The sequence below is a fragment of the Notechis scutatus genome, chromosome 2, assembly GCF_049901735.1.
Source record: "Notechis scutatus isolate UNSWTSFEM ecotype Mainland chromosome 2, rNotScu1.2, whole genome shotgun sequence".
NCBI classification, from domain to species: Eukaryota; Metazoa; Chordata; class Lepidosauria; order Squamata; family Elapidae; genus Notechis; species Notechis scutatus.
This window is the reverse complement of record NC_142010.1, coordinates 24,930,712-24,954,105: the sequence shown is the minus strand read 5'-3', so window position 1 is coordinate 24,954,105 and position 23,394 is coordinate 24,930,712. Positions and strand designations below refer to the sequence as shown.

Here is a 23,394-nt window from a genome sequence, read left to right as displayed (position 1 = left end):
GTCACACACACACACACCCTGGCCACACAGACCCCTAGGTCAAACACAACCCTGATGCAGCCCTCAATGAAATCAAGTTTGGCACCCCTGATCTATGGGATCGCCTCTCTTGCTATGAACTTGACTACTCAGAATAGCAGGAAAAGCTGTTCTGAAGATTCACCTTTGTCAAAGTTTCAACCGTCTGGCACATGAAAAGTGACTTCTCCTGCATGGTTCTAGGTGGTTGTTGTTTTTTTAAACTTGTGTTGTTAAAAATTAATTCAAGCAAGTAAATTGCCTTAGGGTTGTAATGGCTACATTTGATTTTGAGGAGTGAGAGAGAGAGAGTGCCCTCAAAGGGGGAGTTAGTGTGATGGACGACAGTGCAATGGTAGTTTCTCAGGAAGGAGGAAGCACAATGAGAAAGACGAGCGAGACAAGAGGCAGCACAGCCCAAGAGGCTGGATAGGAGACAGAGGAAGAGAGTAAGAATAGCCACTCCTTAGGATCTCTGAAGGTATATTTGTTAAGGTGAGAGTAGTAAGGATTTGGTCTGGCAAGATTCTGTCTATTAGCTGTAAGCAAATCAAGCACTGAACTCCAGCTGAATTGTTCTGTCAACCTTGGACTAAGCCTAACAGGAGGGAGAGAAAATGGTAAAAAGTAAACATCTAAGCAAACAACCATGATCAGAATATCTTTTTAAAATGCATTTTAACATTGTATACTCCCCACTTATTGCAAGGAAACATTTTCAGTACTTTAAAAACTACGGCATACACTATTCTAATCAGCAATGTTATATGTACAGAAGAGTTGTGATTAAGCTGTAATGATCAATGTTTGAAAATGTAATACTGACTGACTTAATATTTACAACTGACTTAATATTTACATTTAATATTTTCAGCCCCTTGGTCTCAAGGCAGCAGACAGCATCCAAATACTAAAGTAGTCCAAGACTGGGTAACCAGTGACCTTCCAGATATTGTTAGGCTGCAATTTCCACCATCTCTCACTGGTGACCGTAATGCCAAGTGCTGTTGAAAATTGGAGCTCAGCAACTGTGAAGAAACCCGTACACTTGTCATAGTTACACATAAGCACATTCAAATCAGTGATACAGGTTAGTTACAGTGATCTTAACCCTCTCTGGTTTCAGTGGGGGGGGGGGGGTGTTTAAGTGTGACTAAGTCTGGATCCAATGTAGTAATAACAAGAATAATAACAACCATTTATAAACGATCTGGAACCTAGATCAAATATTCAAAAATTAGAATAACAAAAGGCATGGAAAGAGAAGTAGAACAAAATGTTTCTTTTAAAATACCAATTTTGACCACTATTAAATAAAGGGTCAACAGATCACTTGGAGCAGGGAATTACACATACTGGTGTCACACAAGGGCAAATAACAGGACTCCTCAGGATCACTGCAGGGGACAGCCTCATATGGCAATTTTTTTTGAATAATGTAGAGCCAATTGGGAGCACTTTGGATGACGCTCAGAAGCAAGTCTAACTGATTAAATTGAACAAAATTGAAGCTATGTATTAATTTACACAAACCATACTTTAACTTGCATTTGTAACTTTAATGCATTCTCTAAATACTAAAGTCTGCACAGGCAACCTCCTATAAAAAGCATTAAGAGAAAATCTAGAGATTAACAAGGGTGAATTCTTGATTTACTACTCTTTGAAATTCCAAAGTTGCCTCCATACAATATAGTCTAGTATCTATAGAGGAACGAAGATTGACCCATGGCTACTACCTCTGTATCACATCTCTATTCCAGCATTCCATGTTATATGACTTTTTTTGTTTGCAGAAATACAAGATTTCACTTTCAAATCTAAGCATAGCAAACTCCCAAGCCGAAAAGGAACAAAGCATCAAGGATGTGTTCAGCAGTGGGGATCCAACTATCCTTTTTCTCTCTATGCCTTGGTGAGACTTTGGAAAGAGGGCTATATATTTCATACAGACAAAGAATCTATATTAACATATTAATGTTCATTTTAAAGCATTTTCCTATTACTAATTAATCTTTTACATTTCAAACTACAGTATTATTTTCTCATAAAATTAAAAAAATGAATGTTAAAGTCTTAGCTTTCTGGCTTTTTTATACTTATTGTAGCCTTGTTAACCCCTAACCTCAGTCCTCTTGTTTTATCCACTGCTCTTGGTTGTGACTTTTCTTTTTCTACCCATTTTGAAATACTGAACATGTAAGTACAAATAGAATTTCAAAATCCTAAAATAAGTCCACTACTTTTGGACATACAGATGATGACACACATTGTTCTTAAAAGGCTACTATTTAGAGAGCAAAGATGGTGCTAATATTAATAACCTATACAGAATTGTCTTTAGAATTTAAGTTTTCTGCCCAATATGGATTCTCTGGTGAGAAATAAGGTGCGATTTCTGATTGAAATTCTTCCCACAGCTGGGACACTTATATGGTTTCTCTCCAGTATGAAGCCGTTGATGAATAACAAGCCCAGAATTGAAGCTAAAACTCTTCCCACAATCCTGACATGTGTATGGTTTCTGCCCTGTGTGAATGCCTTGATGCGAAATAAGGTGTGATCTCTGATTGAAGCTCTTTCCACAATCAGAACATTTATATGGTTTCTCCCCAGTGTGGATCCGTTGATGTATGATGAGACCAGAGTTGTAACTGAAGCTTTTCCCACAGTCGGGGCACTTGAAAGATTTCTCTCCCATATGGGTCCTCTGATGCGACAGGAGATGAGATTTTTGGCTGAAGCTTTTCTCACAGTTGGAGCATTTATACGGTTTCTCCCCGGTGTGAATTCGTTGGTGTATGATGAGCCCAGAGTTGTAACTGAAGCTCTTCCCACAGTCAAAGCATTTAAATGGCTTCTCGCCCGTGTGGGTCCCATGGTGAGAAGTGAGATGGGATCGCTGGTTGAAGCTCTTGTCACAATCAGGACATTTATACGGCTTCTCTCCTGTGTGGATTCTCTGATGGACCATAAGTCCTGAGTGATTGCGGAAAGTTTTCTCACAAATGATGCAGAGATACGGCTTCTCTCCTAAATGGAGAATTTGAGGTCTATTAATGCCTACATTGTGGCAGAAGCTATTTTCCTGTTTGTTAGGGGTAATTTTACTTTCTTCGATGTGGATCAGTTGCTGGATTAGTATTTGGTCAAGACGTTTTAAATTCCCATCCTTGCACTGACTAGCTTTGCCTTGTGTTTTATCAGAAGCAGTTTTTTCTCTTCTCTCTGGCAGCAGATTGTAGTGACTTTCAGTCCCCCTCTCTTGTTTACATCTTTGAGAGCTACTCTCTTTAGATCCTCCTCTAAACATCACCTGCATTTCTACATGCTCTGGTTCTTCTTTTATGGTTGTCTGCTTCTCAGTTTTGGTTGCCATCCCATCACCTGTTGAAGTAAACCAGATTTTAAACAAAAAAGATGGCTTTCAGTCTTTTCCACCCGTAATAACATAGGAATTAAAGAAAGGAATCCATTAAAAGTTTTAAACGACATTACTTATTGAATCTAACCCAAGAATAATCTCCAAAATTATGTTACAGCAAAAGCAATGTCAATTAGTAGTAGTAGTAGTAGTAGTAGAAATTTCAAATGCACAATTATACGTTGAGGAAAATAAAGTTGAGGTATGGAAAGCCAACACCATCTTTCCATTGTACTCCATTGACACACGCTGAAGGACGATTAGACAAAGAATTGTATTTATTTTTTAAAACAATAACCAGAATAATAAACACTGTTAGGGAATGTTTGCTTATCTAAGATTCCAGATTCAGAAACTGGCATTTCTGGTTAAGCAGGATCTTCTAAACAAACTTCTGTACACATAATTTCATACTCCAAGTATCAGATTTAAAATAATCCATGGGGAATGTAAGTAAATTTTATTGGATGCAATTCTGTGGTGTTGGAAAACATGGATAATTTCCAGTTTATACCCAGAATGCGCTCAAGCAATCCCTATATCCACATCAAAGCAAGAACATGTGCCACTCAGTTCAGCTAGAAAAAATATATAACTTGACATTATTAAACAACAGCCAATATCACATAGTTAATTGGCACAACCTGGATCAAAATTAGGCAAGTGCAGGGAGAGACACAAACAAGAACTTACATTACAGGAAGTTCTCAACTTATGACCACAATAGGGATCAGAAAAATTGTTATTAAGCAGTGTAGTCATTAAGCAAATCTTCATCTGACTACCCGATTTTTGACACTTTTTGCCACAGTCATTAAGTAAATCAACAGCAGTCTTTAAACAAGACATCACATGACCACGACTTGCGACCCTCTGCTGGCTTCTCTACTCACTTCGCTTGGATAATGCAAGTGTCATAGTTACCAGACAGATGCCAAGCTCCTGAACCACAATCACATGACCATGAAGATGCTGACAGCCTTCAGTGCAAGGATCAGTTGTAAGCTACTTTTTTCAGTACATACATTAACTTCAGTCACTAAAAGAATGGTCATTAAGCAAAGACTACCTGTAGTTACATGTCTCTAGCTATACATCAAAAGGACATAGTCACTGGAAACTATCCTGAGGATAATTAGCATAAATCCCCAAGGGACTGGCCTTTGTTTATTGCAGCTTTAACTCCTTTAAGTATATAATAGGAACAGACTACAAATGGAAAGCAGGTGATCCAATCTCAATTCTGCACCACAAAGGAAACAACTTGATGAGGATGATGTATGTAACGTGGAAGGAAAGCTGAAATTCTCTCCCCATCTGTACTATTTTCCTTTGAAAATTCATTCTGAGGCAGTATGAAAAACACCTCTGAAAAGCCCATAAGCAAACGCTTTCAACTGCTTCTTCCCACAGTATTCTTCAAAATGTCTCTGCTATACCTTTAGAGATACTGTTACACATGCAGTAGCAGAGTAGTACTCCAAAAGAAAGATGATAATTAGATTTATTGCCAAAAGCTAAGAAATTAATATGCCACCTTACAAACTGTATAAGCCAAATTCTAACACTCATTTATTAATGAATTCTTTAGGGTGGAAGAATCCAAAAATTGTCTGAACTTCTTGTTCTTTGAATGGCACTCTGTCCAAGAAATTGACATTACTGAATACCTCAAATGTGAAAATAAAAGGGAAGATCTTGTGGTGGAATGCTTGGATTACACAAAAGATTAATACTTTAAATCAGTTGATTACTAATGATGGTTTTAACTATTTTGAGAAATTGCCTTTTGAGATTGATGTGTCTGCCTATGTGCAATATGATATATTCAGTTGAAACATATGTTAATCGGTTTGGCTGAAATGCTTTAACAATCTCTGGGCTACCTGTAAGTTTAGCTTCATTGTAAGATGCAATGTTTGAACCGAAAAAGTGAAATGGAAGTCACAGGTAATTAAATATTTGAAGCTGGAATGAAAAATTGGAATACCCAGTTTTAGAAAATCAATTGGTCTAAAAATTAAAAAATGCAAAATATACATCTTATGATTCATAAATAAAGCATATTCATCAGAAAACATTATTTGGGGTTTTCTGGACCATTCAATTTTAAAAAGGATAGACATGTTCCTTGATGTTTGAAGACCCTTTAACGCATATGATTTGGTCTTGTTCTGTCACAGCCTTATTTGTATTTAGATTTACGAAAGTATGTTTATGTAATATTGGGAAGAAATATTAAGGATCTCAAAGGGATATTGAATTATATCCTTAAAATGGGATTTGTTGTCTCATAAAGAATGTTGAGCTTGAGGTAAGGCAAAGAAGATAATTTTAAATAATTGGACAGAAACATACTTTCCTGATTTTAAGGATGTGAATTACCTGTTTTGGAAAAGCCTTTGTTTTCTAAAAGTAAGATGAGCATATGTTGTCATATGGCCTATATTTACTTAACAACTGGATTAATTTTCTGTGTTTATTTATATTATATGGATTTTTCTGTTAGTTTTTTTTCTTTTGCCACATTTAGTTTATTTTAATTACTACAACAGATTTATCTTTTTTATTCCACTGCATAAACACTAAAGCTTTGGGGGTGTTGTGCAGACTTTTTAAATATTTCACCATTTCAAATCAATTTTTAAAAAGGCTGATCATGGAATATCCATCAGCTCATTGTCAATAATATTGAGATAATCCTGTTTCTTTCCCAGTCTGAGATCTCACCTCTGTTGCAGACCTGATGACAGAAAAGAAATTATTGTTTCATATTGTTTTGTCTCAAAATTGTTTAACTATTGTATATTTTCCAGTGTCATAACTAAGTTCAGCACCATCAATTAATTAAATAAATAAAATGGTGATCCATGTGGGACTAGAGACCACTATTCACGCAATTCTATTTATCATTACAAATAGCTGAAAGCTTCATTAAAATAATTCTGGTTTATCCAGGATTTATTTTCTCTATGAGAAAATTTACATAATCTAGAGATTCTATTCTTTGGAAAAGGAAATAAGAGAAAACGTGATATATCTAAAACTATGCACTGGTAGAAAGATTTTAGATTATTTCATACAATAACATAATTCATTATTATTCCATGAAGCTAATTGGTGAAATAAATATTTTGCATACTTAAAGTATTAGTCTCTAGAATGGTACCCTCATGTCCATCAACTGCAGTTGCTGATTATTAGTATCACGATAATATTTGTAGCTCAGGGTTGACATGAGGAGTCCTTGGTGCACTGATAATGTTACCTAGTTTGGATAATGAAACATCTGCAAGAAAACAAGCAAGCTCAGAGAGCACCAAGGACCCCTCATGCATTTGCTAAAAACATATGGTGCGAATTCAAGGAGGAGATAAGCACATCAGCAAAACAAAAACAAAAGCCCTTGAACTTAATTGCTTCAGTCTTGCAAATTGCTTGTTTACACTGACCTAGAGAAAGTAAAAAACTATCAAATAGAGCTCAACTCCTGATTGAGTTTTCTTAGCAACAACATGGAGGTAATTTGATTGGGATGCCTTTCAATTTTCCAGAGTATTTTCTGCAATATTTCTCACACCCAACCCTGCTTAGCTTCCAAATCCTGACAAGGTCGGCCAAGGTCTGCATGATGATATGTCAAGTGAACCATCGACTGCTTATCCATTAATAACACCATCCATAGGGAAGCAGGAACAGTCAGCACCTGTTATTTCATTTTTCTGCTTGCAGGCTTCTTCTTTCAAAGCCTACAATCAACTGGCTGGCCATTGTCTGGGCTGGAATGCCAGATGAAACAGATTTTGCTCACAGGGCTCATTCAAAACAACATACTGTATTCTCAAGCAACCCCCAACCTGACAAACCAAAAGAATCGCTTCAGTTTGTGTCATTAAACAGGAACTCCGTGCTTCAGTTTAATTCACTAAATATCAATAAAAATATTTGTATAGAGTGCAGGTTCCAAACAGAGCGGCAGGTTAAAAAATACCGGATACAAGTCGACCCCTAGTATAAAAGGTTTTCTGCGATAAGTATTTCTTCCCTACATTCCACCTTACAGTCTGCCTTTTACCTGACCCGCTGCCAGTTTAATTCGGAGTTATCTCGGAACTGATGATAGTCTTCACTCTGGTCGAGTGATGAAGCATTGATTCGATGTCCGCTGGCCCACTTATCTCGGTCCTATCTATCTTGCAGCGTTCACGATGGCGGCAAATCTATTTACTACAGGAAGTTCATCCTCCTGGCTCAGCGGAGCGAAATGGAAAAGCTCAGATACTTCCTAGGAAACGGTAAGCAGAGCCCTCTCCTGGCAAGATAGAAGAGGAGCTTCTTCTACGCCGAAAAACCACTTATTTTAGGTGCCGCCCAGGAGAAGGTTTTTAAATTACCAATGCCTTTTTCTTCAAATTGAGGAGTACAAAAATCACCCTGGGCAAGTACAGTACAAAGCAAGTACAGTACATCAAGAGAAATTGTTTTGCCAGCTCCACATCACAATGTTTGTTTTTAATTTTCAGGGATCTTTATTGCTATTTACTGGCAGGGTACTACTACATTCAAAAACATAATTTCCACCATGGCTCCTCTAAAATTATGCTGATTATTCAGAAATCCATATTATGTTTCATTTGAATGTGCTATAAGTACTATGTACTATCCAGTCTGGTGAATAGTGTGTGTGTGTTAAAAAAAATTCTGGGCAGGTACTTACCTTATCAGTAAGGGAGTTTGGTGCAAGAGCCCCTAATGCTTCATGTCTATACAAACTAGGATTGTCATGCTGGCTCAGATGTTACATGGATTAACATGTCAGGTGTTGTGAGGAACCAGGACAATCTGGGCTACTGGAACAAAACCATACATGGAGAAGACAAGAGATCTGGAACTGATGGATGCTACTACAACAGTAGGCCTAATGAGCGAGAAGACCAAAGCGATCCCAGTGGTGGTTGGAGCTCCTGTGGCTATGATTCCTAAATTGAGAGTGTACATCCAACATATTTCAGGAACAAACTCAAAGCTCTCTGTTCAGAAGAGTGAAGTACTAAAAACAGTTAGGATTCTAAGCAGAACCTTCCAACTTCCATGCCTCTGGTAGAGGATCTAAGACACAGACCACCCATAAGGGTGAAAAGGGAATTATTATATTGTAAAATAATATTGTATTACTACATAGATATGTTAATATTACTAACATACTATATATAAAATGCACTTTATGTTAATATTACTAACATACTATATATAAAATGCACTTTATATATGTAAGTATTATCTAGAATGTTAAAATGTGACAGTAGAATTATGAGGAAGTTTCCATATTCACTAGAAGGAGCTATTTTTGGATGCATCCCTGTGGTGAAATAAAAATCTCAGCATATCAAAGATTCTTGGTGTCTGATGCCTTGCACTTATTATCCCTATATTATATTTTTATCCTGCCATTTTAATATATAACTCAAAACAGCAAGCCTATATACTCCTACCTATTTCCCTGCAACAACAACCTTCTGAGGTGGGTTGGACTGAGAAAGAGTGACCTTCCCAAAGTCACCCAGCCAGTCTCCTGATTTCTATGGTTAGATTTATATCCATATAAAAAGGGAGGAAAGGCAATTATCAAATTACTATCCAGTCAGATAAGTATATAGAATTTGCAAACTTTATGCAGGCTGCTCTTGGCTGCCTATTGAAAACATTTTTTGTGAATAGAAATGCTGATTTGTGGGTGAGCCAATAAATTGGGAATTCTATATTCCCCCAGCAATTTATGTTTTCCAGGCCAAGGCAGGTGCAAAGGGCTGTGTTTAGAATGACTTCTCTATCTTGGAGGCAATGCAATAAATTCTTGGGGCTCCTTGGTGTGTTCCCCATCCCACACTTCCTTGTTCTTGGAGGCAGAAGCTAGTTTAGTAACAGTCTGAGACTGGATAAGTAAAATAACTTAAACTTTATATTCTGTTATGAGAACTCAGGAAGAGGAGTGATTGAACCCATGCCCAGCAACAACTAGGTTACAATCTCTCAGTATATTTATTTTCTCAGAATGCTCACAGTTTTTATAACATCCATGGCATTCCATCAAATTAGAATGTTACTAGCTTTGGTGGTGCCCTGAGAAATATCAACTTCCCATTAGTTTCTTTTTAATTAAAATTAAAATAAAAATATCAGCTTTCCGTTAGTTTCTTTTATCAGTTTCCCATTTAGTTTCTTTTTAATTAAAAAAATATTTTAAAAAAGTAAGGTGGAGCAGGGAAATGTTATGCTTATTAACTTTACTTCATAAAAGAATGTCCTTGTACACAGGTTGCTTACAATCTAAACATTAGATCAAAACAATGTATTTTATCTTGGTTAGAGGAAAAAAGAAAAATATGGCATCCAAAAATAGAGTGCATCTTAAATTAGAACTCATAGATGATTTCCTAGTGTTCAAATTTATATAGACTTTTCTACAGTGTGGGTCTTCTGATGCCTACTTAAATGTGATATCCACCTGAAGCTTTTCCCACACTCTGAGCATGAATAGTGTTTCTGTCCTGAATGTATCCTCTGGTGTGTAAGAAGGCTTGTGTTCACATGGAAACCTTTTCCACAGTCCGGGCATTTAAAAGGCTTCTCAGAGGTATGCACTCTTTGGTGCTTGATTAGAACTGAGCTGTAACTGAAGTTTCTCCCACATTCAAGGCACTTGTACGGTTTCTCTTTTGTGTGTATCCTCTCATGGATAAGGAGGTTGGAGGTCCGATTGAAACATTTCCCACAGTCTGAACACCGGAAGGGTTTTTCACCTGCATGTTCAATCTGGTGCCTGATGAGATCAGAACTATATCGGAAGTTTTTCCCACATTCTAAACACTTGTAATGTTTCTCCCCTGTATGAGTTCTCTGGTGGATAATCACATGGGAAGAGTGATTGAAACTTTTCCCACAGGTCAAACAAGTGTAGGGTCTTTCTCCTGTGTGGATTCTCTGATGAGCAATGAGGTGTGAACTCTTGCTGAAGTTCTTCTCACATTCAGTGCACTTGTAGGGTTTTTCGCCTGTGTGAACTCTCTGATGGGCACTGAGAGCACAGCTTCTATTGAAGATTTTCCCACAATCAGGACATGGATGCTGTTTCTTGGACGCTGGCTTTTTTTGCTGAATTGGCTGTTCCTTGGAGTTTCCTTGCAATATGATGGACTTTATTCTTCTGGATCCAGAGTTTTTGACATTTTGTTTCTCTGTTCTCTTCTGGTTTTTAGAAGTTTCTTCTTCCTGGGAATTACTCTTTTGGGGTATTCCTCCCACTTTTCTGTGTAGTTGTATCTGTCCTGGATTTTTCTCCTTGGAAGTGTTTTCCATTTTTTGTCCAGTGGCTGGAATAGAAGCAAAAATAAATAGTTTTGACATCATATCACCTATCTGGGGGAAAGCAAATCATAAATGGTATCTAGGAAGCATCTTCTTGAACTTGGGGGACTATATACAACATTCCAGAGGTGATTATTTCAAGCAAATCTGTACAATAGGTCAATTTATTGCCTCCTCCATACCTCCCTGCTGAATCTAAAACACAGTACAAAATGAATTCATGAACTAAATTCAATTCTTGAGAACATGTACATTGGAAATGATTTGTCTTTGCCACCTTCTGCAAAAATCAAACAAATAAACAAATCCCACCCACCCCCAGTCTTGCTTATAGCTTTAAGATTCCCTGGAAGTCTCCCACCCAACTACTAACAGGTCAGGCCAGTGGTGGGATTCAATTTTTTTTACTACAGGTTCTGTGGGCATGGCATGGCTTGGTGGGTGTGGCAGGGGACGGATACTGCAAAATCCCATTTCGTCCCCATCCCACTAACCTGCTTTTCAGCTCTGTTCTCCTGTGCAGGGCAACAAAAGAAGACCCGACCGATCAGCTGGGACTCGGGAGGCAGAGAATAGATGGGGGTAGGACCAGTCCAAGATGGTATTTGCTGATTCTCTGAACTACTCAACATTTCCGCTACTGGTTCTCCAGAACTGGTCAGAACCTGCTGAATACCACCTCTGGGTCAGACTCAATTTAAGTATTACCCAGAGTTAGATATGGTAACTGAAAAGTTTATAGTTTAAATAAGAGATGAATTTCTGAGTGATTTGCAGCCTTCTAACTTTAAATACAGTACTACATTTCATTAGATCAACCATAATCAAGCCATTCTTGTAGGAAATGTAATGGGTAAAAGCAAAGTGATCATTGACAATTAAAAAGAGCATAATTTTAACTGATAGGTTTCCCCTAACCAGCTCATTAAATAAAATGCTACAGGCAAGATACCTTTGATTTTTTTAAAAAAAACAGGTATCATGCAGGGGAATATAATTGACATAACATCTTTAGTTCTGAAAAAGTGTCAATTTAAAGATAAAGAGTACAAAGGGGTTTTGCTGAATTATAACCTTGTGCAACCCCAACCAGCTCAGTCAATAATGGGAGCCTCTATATGTTGTGACCCAGCATGACTCTCCACTCTGGATTAAATTAGCATGTCCCATCACTTGAACACTCATCCTGAATGTTTTGCAGCTGAACAGTCATTTATTGTTATTGTTATACAACAAAACATCAGATTTTTTTTTTACCAACTCCCTCCTTCTATGCTAAAGAATCACTGAGGGTTTTGTACCAGATGTGTTTCAAAAGGCTTGTATTGCAAACATCAGCTAACAACTGTAAAATAAAATTGGCTTCAAGTCTAGGTAATATTTGAGGGCGGATTCAGTGCCATCATTTTCCCCCTATTTAAATAAGTTGAAGTGCTTTCTTTGCAGCGACTGTTGTGCTGTTAGATCCCTGTGTACAATAGTGAGATTGTCTTTGGACCAGATGATCTTTTGGCTTGTGCCATATCCCCTGACTATGCAAGGCCATGCTTTCTTAACCTTGTCTTCTACTGATTCGTTAAATTAATAACCAACATGGCCATATTGGCTGGGAGTGCTGGGAATTCTAACTGTATAATGCATGAAAGCTATTAGATTTGGGCAAACTGGAATACTGTACTGCGTCTGGCATGATGTGCAGCCAGCTGAGATTTCCATGAAGATTGATACAGTTCCCCTTTAAATCTTACTGTGGTAGGATGCATAAAATTAGCATACAGAGAATGAGCTACAAGGGTGAAATGCAGCACTTAGAAAGACAAAGGACAATATCACAGGATGGACTGTATTGCCCCCTACAGTTGGATCAGCAGCAGGCTAATAAAATGCATTTGATTGATCTTGGTTTCTGTTTCTCTCTCTCTCTCTCTCAAAAAAAAAAAAAACCTATGCATAATCAGACTTAAACAGTACTTGGGTGGGAAACTGCCAGGAAATCTCAGGGCTGCAGACTGGACTGAGAAGTCTAAAAACATGCTGGAAGAAGGTGGTTGCAAATCACTTCAGTATTACTGTATTGCCAAGAAAATAAGATAGCCATGTTCATGAAGACACCAAGAGTTCAACTTGGCTCAAAGATGACTTGAGGTTATGTACAGTAACACTAGGAGTAGCATTTTGATATGGTAGTTAAAAGTACCAGGTCAGCGACCAAGAAACCATAAGTTCTAATCTTGTCTTCAGCAGAAAGCCCTCCAGGTTAGTTGGTACCCCAAAATCCCTTTTAAATGAAACTGTGAGAAATCACACTCAGAACCATCTACGGTACATGCAAAAATGTTCATGACTAATTATGATTCCAACTTACCAACGAAGACAAAACAAAATAAAATATATGGATGGGATCACATCTCATGGACTACACTTCACAAAAACATTTATAATAAATTAAGATGTTACAAGGCATGCTATTACCGTATTTTGACAGGAGAGTAACAATCCTTACACGCTTCAGCTTTCGTGCAAAAAATTGCAATAGATTAAAAGTGTGCTTCTATTGATTTTTATTGATTTTAACTCCTCCTAATATAGATTTGTTGAATTATAACTGTTGCTCTCCTACTCCCTAAGCTTCCAGTACCTTAGAGATTTTGAACAAATGTTCCTCCACATCCACCACCACCCCAAATCTAACAATTTAGCAAATAAAAAGTATGAGATCTGATTGTCTACTTGACTCTGAGAATACATAAGAATAAGAATAGAATAGAACAGAACAGAATCTAACACATTACATCTCCACATGTAACTCGGTCAAAATAGTTCCCCTCTTTCCTTTTCCCTTTACACACACCGATCCTCCTTAATTTTCCAGTTTAATTATTCTCCAAAAGCATTTCCTTCTTCTCCACCAAGGATCTGTGGGTCCGTTCAACCTTTTTTCTTTCCCCTACCAAAGGCTGTTCCTAAGTCAGGGAGAAACTTCCAAGCCCGGCTTGCGAAGGACCTCAGTCTCCACTTCGGTCGGTCAAAGTACTCCCAGCAACCGCCGAAGTGAAACAGACCTCCAAGGCGACGCTGTCGCAGCTTCCTCTCTGACCAAGTCAGATGTTCCTCAGTAGAGAGTAGACTTCCTCTTGCCTTCCCTAGCTGAAATCGAGAGGCCTCTGGCGGCCAGCATAATTTTCAACATCGGAATATTTTATTTATTTTTGTTCTCTTTGGCCATGGGGAGAGCAAGATTATGTTGACGAGGAAGACAAGCAAACAATCGAAAGCATCTTTGCCACGTTAAAGGCAGAGAGACTGTTGAAAGTCCCGCAGAAACTCAGATCCAGCAGATAGAAAACCCTCTCGTGGTAGCTCGGCGAGAAAGAGCTCGGCAAGGGCACGACGGAGAGCCGGAAGGCAAGGACGAGCAAGACGTGGAAGCGTGTACTGTATTCATGCCAATCTGCAGTACTTTGGCAGAATAGAATATTTTATTATTAAAATAAAAACAAAAAACCAAACATATCAACGAATTTTAATTTATTTATTCGTGTTTTTTTTTATAATTTTAAAAAAGACCTTTGAAGACACTAACTTTCTTTTCCTCTGGTCATCCTTTCAAGTTTTATAAAGGTCTAGTCTAGTTTATTTGTATTGACGGCAAAGCATTTATCTGTTTGATGTTCCACTATTGTATCATAGAGCTGCCTCGATTGTATTGTGATTTTTGTATACAGTCCTCAGATTGAATATATTGTTTTAGTATTTTTTGACGTTTTTTATTAAATTTTTGTGCCACCTATTTCCCCTATGACTGGACTTTTAATTTTGGACTTTTATATTTCACTTAGTTTTAAGCGCAATTGACATCATACAAAATACTAAAATGAATAATTTAATAATTACACTAATTATGTTGATGCTAATAGATTATATCCACCTCCACAAAAAGAATGAGTTTAAATGACAAAGAAAAAAAATTAAAGGTATTGATGAGGAAAAAGAATTACAAATATAAGACACCAAATTTGGAGGTTGGGATAGTTATATGGAATCTCTCTATCGTCATCCTATATTTTTCTGATAAGGAACTAATGTCCAGGAAACACGGGATATGGAAAAGAGGCTCTCTGAAGTCCACCGATATCCAAAGTTAGGACCACGCAGGGCGGCAGCCGCCTTGTTTCACAATAGCAGTCAACCTGTCCTTGATTGCAATTCATGAGCAGAAACAAAAGAGACATCAACGGGAATGTTTCATTTCCCCTCTTCCCTATATTTTCCCTTGCTCGACCTCCTTTACCCTCATCAAGTTTTCACAGGAACAGCCAATACTGTATTCTGCCATTTAACTCCGAAAACTGATTTTAGCCAGAGTGAAGTTTTCACTCAGGTCCGACGCTTTCTCCCTTCCTCCACCTTAGCAACAGAAGCAACAACCGGGGGGGCGGGGGGGGGCGTTGAGGGAAAGAGTTGCCTACTGCCTTCTAGCGGCTTCGGGCCAGGCGCGAATTCCAGAGTCCAAGGACTGAGCACGAGCCTAAAGATTCTCATTCTGTATTATTCTCACCTGTCACCTTGGATTTTTTTCTATCTCGAAGGAAAAACGATCGGCAGCCACCCTGATTTTCACGCGGAACTATTGATTTGCTGCGCCTGCAGTTACGCGGCCTCCTGCACAACAACGGAATGTCATTGCACGAAGAAAGTGAGACGAGCGAAATAACCAATACTTCTGGCTAGTTTCGTTATACCTGAACTAAGTCCTGACAACATCGGAGGACTGGTCTTGAGAAATAAACCAGATAGTTTTAGCTCCAGATGTGAGGTACTCCCAGAACATGGAAAAGGCTTGCGGGTTTGACTGCTGCTTGACTGCTGCCTTTTCCCCCCTCACCCTGCAGCTGTAGTCACTTTTCTCCTTAACTAAAGCTATGAGGCTCTTCTCATGTAGCTATTTCATCAAGTTTGGGGGATAGATTAATAGCTTTTGATATCTTTTTGGAATGTTTCACAACTTCTTTGTATGACAGCTTTTTAAATCTTTATTATGTATTTATGGCAATCCACACTGAGGATTGAACAAATTATCTGCCACTCAGTGTCTGTGGATTGAAACAACCTACAAACCCTTTAAATGAAAAAACAAAAACAATAAAAAAGCAGAGAACTGAAGGGAAATACAGTCATTACAGTACTTATATTAGAAAGCAAATATAGATAATTAGTTCATTGGTTTTCAATCTTTTTTAGGCTTTAGAATCTTTTTTTTAAAATCCCACAATCCTTGATTAAGATGCAAAGCTCCAGTGATAGAAAATTAGCTGTATCTGAATGAACTTTTTTTATATATAGTTTTTGCCGTAACTGCATCAAATTCTCACAGAACACTACTTCTAGTTTTTAAACCCACCACTTGAAAACCCTGTACTATTTAAGGCCAGTCCAGCAAGCTGAGAAAAGGGATCCTTCAAATGTAAAACCCAGAATGCACAATTGATTTTACTGGCTTTAGTATCTATCATGTATTCAGTTGCATGTTGTGATAGTCATGAAACTGATATCTTTTTTTTGTGATGGTCATTAGGTGAATGCTGCAAAGTTTTAAGCAAACACAGATTGTTAAGCGAACTAATGGTTCACTGTGGATATAGTTTTCCCCCAAAATCGGAATTTTGCCAAAAAGCAAAACTGTTGTAAAACACGGTCATGTTACTGTGGGACACTGCAAATGGCCATAACTATGGCCATTTTGACTAGCGCCATAAATTTGGTCATATGACTGTGGTGGGGGCCCGACTGTCGTAACTTCGAAACTGGATCATAAGTCCCTTTTACTAGTTTGGTCATAACTTCAGACACTAAGCAACCAGTCAATAGTTGAGAACTATGTGGCTGAAATGATTCACATGCTTCTGGCAGGACTAGACAGCTGAGAAAGAGCTGATGAATGCTCAACTGTATGAACATATTTAACTATTTTCTCTTATTCCAGAGAATATCAGAGCATAGCCATATTGACAAGCTGGAAATCAAATCCACATAGAGACAAATTAAAGGCTGAAAGTGAACGCAATCTGAAGTATATGGATTCTATTGCATACCTTTCTGCATTTTCCCTACAAAGTGAATTGTATTCCACAACAGCCTATGCTAGTATCAATCTGTTGCTCTTTTAGAGTAACTGTACACAGTGCAATCCTCTCTTTATGACCAACACAAATGCCACTTTAGAATCTGACAAATTTTATACTAATTTATGTACTAGGAACATTTTCAGTCACCATTCTTGAAAATTGCGATACTTTTATCAGTTATAAATAAATCTGTTCCATTTCTGTGAATGCTTTACCAAAGACTTTGTAAAGGACCTGTACTTATATACATTCATATACTGTATATTCACGCAAAGTTTGCAAACCTTGTTACCCTTTGATTTAAAAAATGGTCTGTGAACTCATTTAAAATTTTAAAAAATTAAAATTTTCCTGACCTAATTTCTTTCAAATAAACTGTATTATGACTCCCATTCTGCCTTCTGGAGCTTGGATGATGGGAGCTGTATCCTAAAATGTCTGAAAGCACCAAGCTGGAAAATCTTAAAGAGTAGGATCTAACACTATGGCAAGAATATCTTGTTGGGCAATGGAAGAGAATTAGGAAAGGAGACAAAGGAAAGGGGACATGGAGAAGAAGAAAGGAACAGATCTTGCTGGACAAACTATTCAGTAAAGGCACTAATTTATTTCTGAGTTGGAGTTGAAGACATTTTTTTTTTACAAAAAATGTTTATTAGTGTCAGAATCTACATACAGTATATTTTTCCTACTCCTTATCCTACTCATCCTGGGTTGTCATGGCATAATAAATTTGGACTTCTAACATCCCAAGGACTCAGTCAAGAACACAGCAGCTGGATTGTAGATGGGCTTTAAAGTAATAAGAAAGGATGCCATTTTTAGCCAACAACACTTTTCTACAGGACAAAAAGAAAAGCAGATTATAATTTTCCATTTCCCAAACTCTTACCACAATCAACCATTTCTTAGCTTGAAGTTCTTCAGTTTAATGGGAGAAGATTCCAGGGGCCCAGTTCTAATTCTAATCACCTCCAAGAGCGGAAAATTATGTTGACCTTCAGAGGAGGAAATCTAACGTCAGGTAATATTTTCCATCCTCTGCAAAAACCTTTGGGGTCCCTATAACTCTTACATGTCTGGAGATGGAAGACCTTTCATTCACAAGAGAGATGCACACTGGCTGCAGAGTTAACATCCATCCCTTGTCTCCCATTGGTCCAGGATGAGGCCATCATCAAAGAGAAAGTCAAGGAAATTTAAGAACCACAATTTACTCTCTCTCCCCACCCCACCTGAAACCCCAGTAGGGGCCCAGTAGGGGCCCAATAGGAGTTGGATGAGCAGTTCTGTTGCCTTCATCCTTCATCTTTAAGGATTACTTTGGCCTGCAGGTTATTGGGTTGTAGGCAAAAAGTATAGCCATGGGCTACATCCAGACCACGAGCAACATTGTTGTGATGAGTTAGTTCTACTTTCCCCTGTTCTGAATGCTTTGGGGGCTCGGGAGATGAAGAGGCAAAATGGAAACCTTAAGGCCTATGCTGGCTTAAGTTGCCAATTTCATCCCATAAAACTGGTCAACTCTCCCAGCCTTCCTTTTTTTGTAATCTGGTCACTCAAAGCCTGGTCCAGTGCTTGACTCACACTCACCTACCAGGTTTTCTGACGATTGTGAAGTTTCTGGTGAGCAATAAGAGGTGATTTTTGACTGAAGCTCCTCCCACACTCGGAGCAAACATACGGCTTCTCTCCCGTGTGGGTCCTAATATGTTGGGTCAGGATGGAGCTCACCCGAAAACTCCGCTCACATTTGGGGCACTTATAAGGTTTCTCTCCTGTGTGGATTCTCTGGTGTTTACTGAGGGTGGAGAGAATGGTGAAGCCCTTCCCACAATCGGGGCACTGAAAAGGCCTCTCCCCTGTGTGAATCCTCTGGTGCACACTGAGATGGGAGCTGCGATTAAAACTTTTCCCACATTCCAGGCACAAAAAGGGCTTTTCAGCTGTGTGGACACGCTGGTGCTCTATAAGGCTCGAGCTCACACTAAAACTTTTTTCACAGTCAGGACATTCATAAGGTTTCTCCCCCGTGTGGCTTCTCTGGTGAGTCACAAAATTGGAGCTTTGACTAAAACTTTTCCCACACTCGCCACACACGTAAGGTTTCTCCCCCGTGTGAACACGATGGTGCTTGATGAGATCTGCTTTGTAACTGAAACTCTTGTCGCAGTCTGGACATTTGTAAGGCTTTTCCTCCATGTGGATTTTCCGATGTCTACTCAGGGTTGAACTGGCCCCGTACCTTTTACCACATTCGGGGCATTTGTAAGGTTTCTCGCCAGTGTGGATCCTTTGATGGGTGCTGAAGTTCTTACTGTGAGTGAAACATTTCCCACATTCCAGGCACTTAAACAGTTTATCTGTGGGGCAGACTTGCTGAGGTTCGGAATGATCTGACTTGCCCAAAAGGTTTTCCCCAAAGTTGGGGCATCGCAAGCATTTTTCTCCCATTGTGGGATCCCTTGTGAATTTCTTCACCAATTGTTATGCAATTCTAAGTACCAAAAATTGGTAAGAAGCTACTCTCCTCTATTTTTTAAAAAAATGTGGAATAAAAATTAAGTGTTTGCATGAAATAAAAAAGAAGAATCAGTAAATGATGGCGTTGTTTTCCGGAGAATAATAAGATGACGCTTTGGCTAGCATGATCAAAGTATTTCTTTGTTTGATTAGCTTTCATTCAAGGTCATTACATCTTCTCTTGCCTCTTTAGAACCGTTGCCAGAAAGGGGCAAGATGAAACATGCCTTCCTCTGTGATCTCCTGCCAAGCTAGAAAATTCAGATAAAGGACTTAATTGGCAAAAATTCAGAAAGTCAATTTAATTTGAAATACATTGCCACATTCCCTTAGTTCCTATATTTATTTAGGCAATCAGGTTTAGTCCTGTCGGCTTCATCCCTCAGGGCCAACAGCAAGGGATTGAGGGAATTACATCCAAAATACATAATTTGTATTAGGGTATGTTTATTTCTGCTCTACTCAATTGGGAATAACGCAGTGTATAAGTAAGGTAAAGGTTCCCCTCGCGCATACATTTTAGTCGTTTCCGGCTCTAGGGGGCAGTGCTCATACAAAGCCGAAGAGCCAGTACTGTCTGAAGACATCTCCGTGGTCATGTGGCCGGCATGACTAAACTCCGAAGGCACACGGAACGCTGTTACCTTCCCAACAAAGTGATCCCTATTTTTCTGCTTGCATTTTTATATGCTTTCAAACTGCTAGGTTGGCAGAAGCTGGGACAAGTAACAGGAGCTCAGTGCATAATGTGGTTCTAGGGATTCGAACCGCCGAACTGCCAACCTTTCTGATCAACAAGTCTTAGCCACTTACTCTTAGCCACTGAGCCACCACGTCCCTAAATCGGTGTATAGATATATATTAATATTTTCTTTGAAACAAACTTAACTTCTAATGACTATAAGGACATATTCCAGGAAATTTAATCTCCAGATACCAATCATGGATTTTACTTGTTCAACATCCAGGTCACATCTTAACAGTACTCTCTCCTTTATCCTCTCCATTTTTTTCTATAAACCTATTACTAGCATAGCCACCTTCATCCCACTCAACTGCCTAGAATTAAGAGTAGATTTAAAGTGATCAAAAGCAAAATCTTAAATTAAATGAAAAGCGAACAGCCAGAGGAAGAAACCCGGTCCTACACCTCAACAGCGCTCACCCTCCATAGAGCTAAATTTGATTGGTGACAATTCTACAGAAACAAGTCTCCCAGTTTGTGTCACAATATACTTCCTAACATTTGTTTCTAGGTCCGTGGAACCTCAAGAGCAGAGACTACCGGTAGATGCTAGAGTTACTGTGCAAAATTATCTGCTTCAACTCCAACTATAACACATATGAGTCTCCTCAGCACCACCACTTGCTGACTGTACAAAAATAGAATTCTTTTTCAGATGGATCTCTAAGGCTTTTGGCCACCTGGAAAAGATATTAAGTAAACTGGAGGGGGTGGAAAGTGGGAGAGGGGAATCACAGTCAATTCCAGTCTCCCTGATTCTTGGGATCTTGCAAAAAAAAAAAAAAAGCTCCTGAATATAAAATATGCTCAGTTGTTTCTCTCTGTAGAACCATCTAGAACAGGGGTGTCAAACTCCTGGCCCATTGGGCCGGATGTGTCACGTGCTGGCCACGCTCCCACCCAATTTAGCAAATGGGGAAAAAGCCCCAATACATCACGTGACGACATGAGTTTGACAATTTTCTAGGGAAACTGGAAGAAATGCTTTTAATGCATATGGGAGCTTATCACGGCTATAATAAAGAATACTGAATTAACTAATGCATGATTGTACAGGTAATCCTCGTTAGCAACCTACCTTACATGCTGGTTGTGAAAAGTACGTGGGACTGGTTAACAGCTAGCATGGAATTCTGTCCTTGAATTCTTAAAGCAGAATAAATAGCAGGAGAATCAGATTTTTTGAAGACTCTTCAGAGTAAGGCGCCTCTCCTAGTATAAAGCAAGCACAGCAGAGAAATGCGGGGATAATTTAGGTTTTTTTTTTTATCATGGGCAAGCATACCAGCAAAGAATTTAAAGGAAGCTAGAATCATTCTAATGTCCTTGTTATACCAAATTAATCAACCCCATATGTAACCCCACAGGTCTTGGATGGGACTTGTCATCTCTTTTATGTTTGTATAAATACAGCCTGTACATGTGTTAACTTTTGTCTGTATGCTTTTTGGTGGATCAATCAATCCTCTCTATCCACAATGCTCTGAGGAGAGAAAAGCAAGTCCTCTTACTAAGGGTACCCTTACAGGTTGTCCACTGTTGATTAGACAGGAAATCCTCAACTTACGACCACAATTGAGCCCAAAATTTATGTTGCTAAATGAAACATTTGTTAAATGAGTTTGCCCCATTTTACAACTTTTCTTGCCATCGTTGTTAAGTGAATCATTGCATTTGTTAAGTTAGTAATACAGTTGTTAGGTAAATCTGGCTTCCCCACTGACTTTGCTTGTCAGAAGGTTGCAAAACATGATCACATGACCTCAGAACACTTCAACCGTCATAAATGTGAGGCAATTGTCAAGCATCCAAATGTAAATCACAAGTGGGGGTGGTGGATGCTGCAACGATCATAAGTGTGAAAAACGGTCATTAATTATTTTTTTCAGTGCCGTTGGAACTTCGGTCACTAAACGAACTGTTGTAAGCCAAAGACTACCAGTAATTGAGATCATCATTTCTGTTGCTAAGCAAGGCAGTTGTTAAATGAGTTGCACCTTATTTTCCACCCTTTCTGCCACAGCTGTTAAACAAATTACTGCAGTTGTTGAGTGAAACACATGGTCATTAAATAGCTCCAGCCTCCTGCATTGATTTTGCTTGTTGGGAGCTGGCTGGGCGGGTAGCAAATGGCGATCATATGATCTCAGGGCACTACAACTGTCATAAATACATTGTAAGTGTGAGGACTGATTGTAAGTCCCTTTTTTCAGTGCCATTGTAATTTCAAACAATCATTAAATGAATGGTCATAAGTCGAGGACTCCCTGTATTTGCAGAGAAGTTCTACCAACTTCAAAAGAGCGCTGTGCTATGAGTTGTGCACATTTACATTTATATTTATGTTTATTGCTAGGATAAAGCTCCCCAACTGGCTTTAACCCCATTCTGTCACATCATAATAACGTAGCATCAACAGCACGCATGGGACTTAATGGCCATGTTGACACAATCTATTGACTTGGTTATCTAATTAACCCATTTTCTGGATTTACAAACTACAGAATGAATTAAACATGTGGATTGGGTTGGTCCAATAAATCTCCAATCAAACTTGCCCCCCCTTATCTCTTCCACACAGCTGTCTTTTGACAATGCTATGACAGTGAACTTCACTTTCTTCATTTTTCAACGTTTACATCTAGCCAACGACTCCGGGAATTCCCTAATGGTTCCCCACCTATTCAGACATCAAGCCAGTCAAGTCACTAACACCTTGCGGTGAACGAACCTTGGCTAACACAATAAAGTTTTAACAAATGGTGCAAATGCATTTGCTGGATCTTTTACTTCGCCGCGTTACACATGCTGTGTCACATCGTCCTTAAAATAATAACAATATATTTAATTGTTAAGCAGAGGGCACTGACTGAACGGCTACATCTCCAGATCGCTATCAGGTTTGTTTTTGCAACGTCTAAGGCAGATTTAACAATATAAATCCAGTACATTTTGACGGCATCGGCTTGGAGGAAACTGTTCCTCGGGTGCGGGATGGTGGAAAGTTATTTCAAGCCGCTCTGGTTCTTCCAACCGCCGACGGGCTCGATTGCACTGACCCACACATTCCTTCGCGCGTCCTTGTTCCTAGAAAGCCTTGCCTTTGCACTCGAGCAATCAATCGCCTTTCGCCTGGGATCTTACCAGCTGCCGATTGCAAGAAGCGTGACGTCAGAAGCAGGGCGGCGGGCCTC

General features: G+C 38.9%; 1 protein-coding gene across 1 annotated transcript; it reads right to left on the bottom strand.

Annotated features, from left to right (window-relative positions):
- Positions 1 to 652: 652 nt before the first annotated feature.
- On the bottom strand, positions 653 to 23,379 carry LOC113422213 (uncharacterized). Its single transcript, XM_087953786.1, has 6 exons — positions 23,150 to 23,379; positions 21,279 to 21,412; positions 18,613 to 19,706; positions 9,908 to 10,573; position 7,876; positions 653 to 3,051 (listed from the first exon to the last, which is right to left on the bottom strand). Exons 3-6 carry the CDS (start codon positions 19,384 to 19,386, stop codon positions 2,366 to 2,368), a joined length of 2,127 nt encoding a protein of 708 aa, XP_087809912.1. The 5' UTR covers positions 19,387 to 19,706; positions 21,279 to 21,412; positions 23,150 to 23,379; the 3' UTR covers positions 653 to 2,365.
- Positions 23,380 to 23,394: the final 15 nt, after the last annotated feature.

Excerpts from the sequence above, each read along its gene's own strand:
- LOC113422213 (XM_087953786.1), bottom strand. The coding sequence starts at position 19,386 with ATGGGAGAAAAATGCTTGCGATGCCCCAACTTTGGGGAAAACCTTTTG. Across the intron at positions 10,574-18,612 it reads ACACGGGAGAGAAGCCGTAT|AAACAGCATCCATGTCCTGA; the intron begins GTTTGCTCCGAG and ends CCAGCGTCCAAG.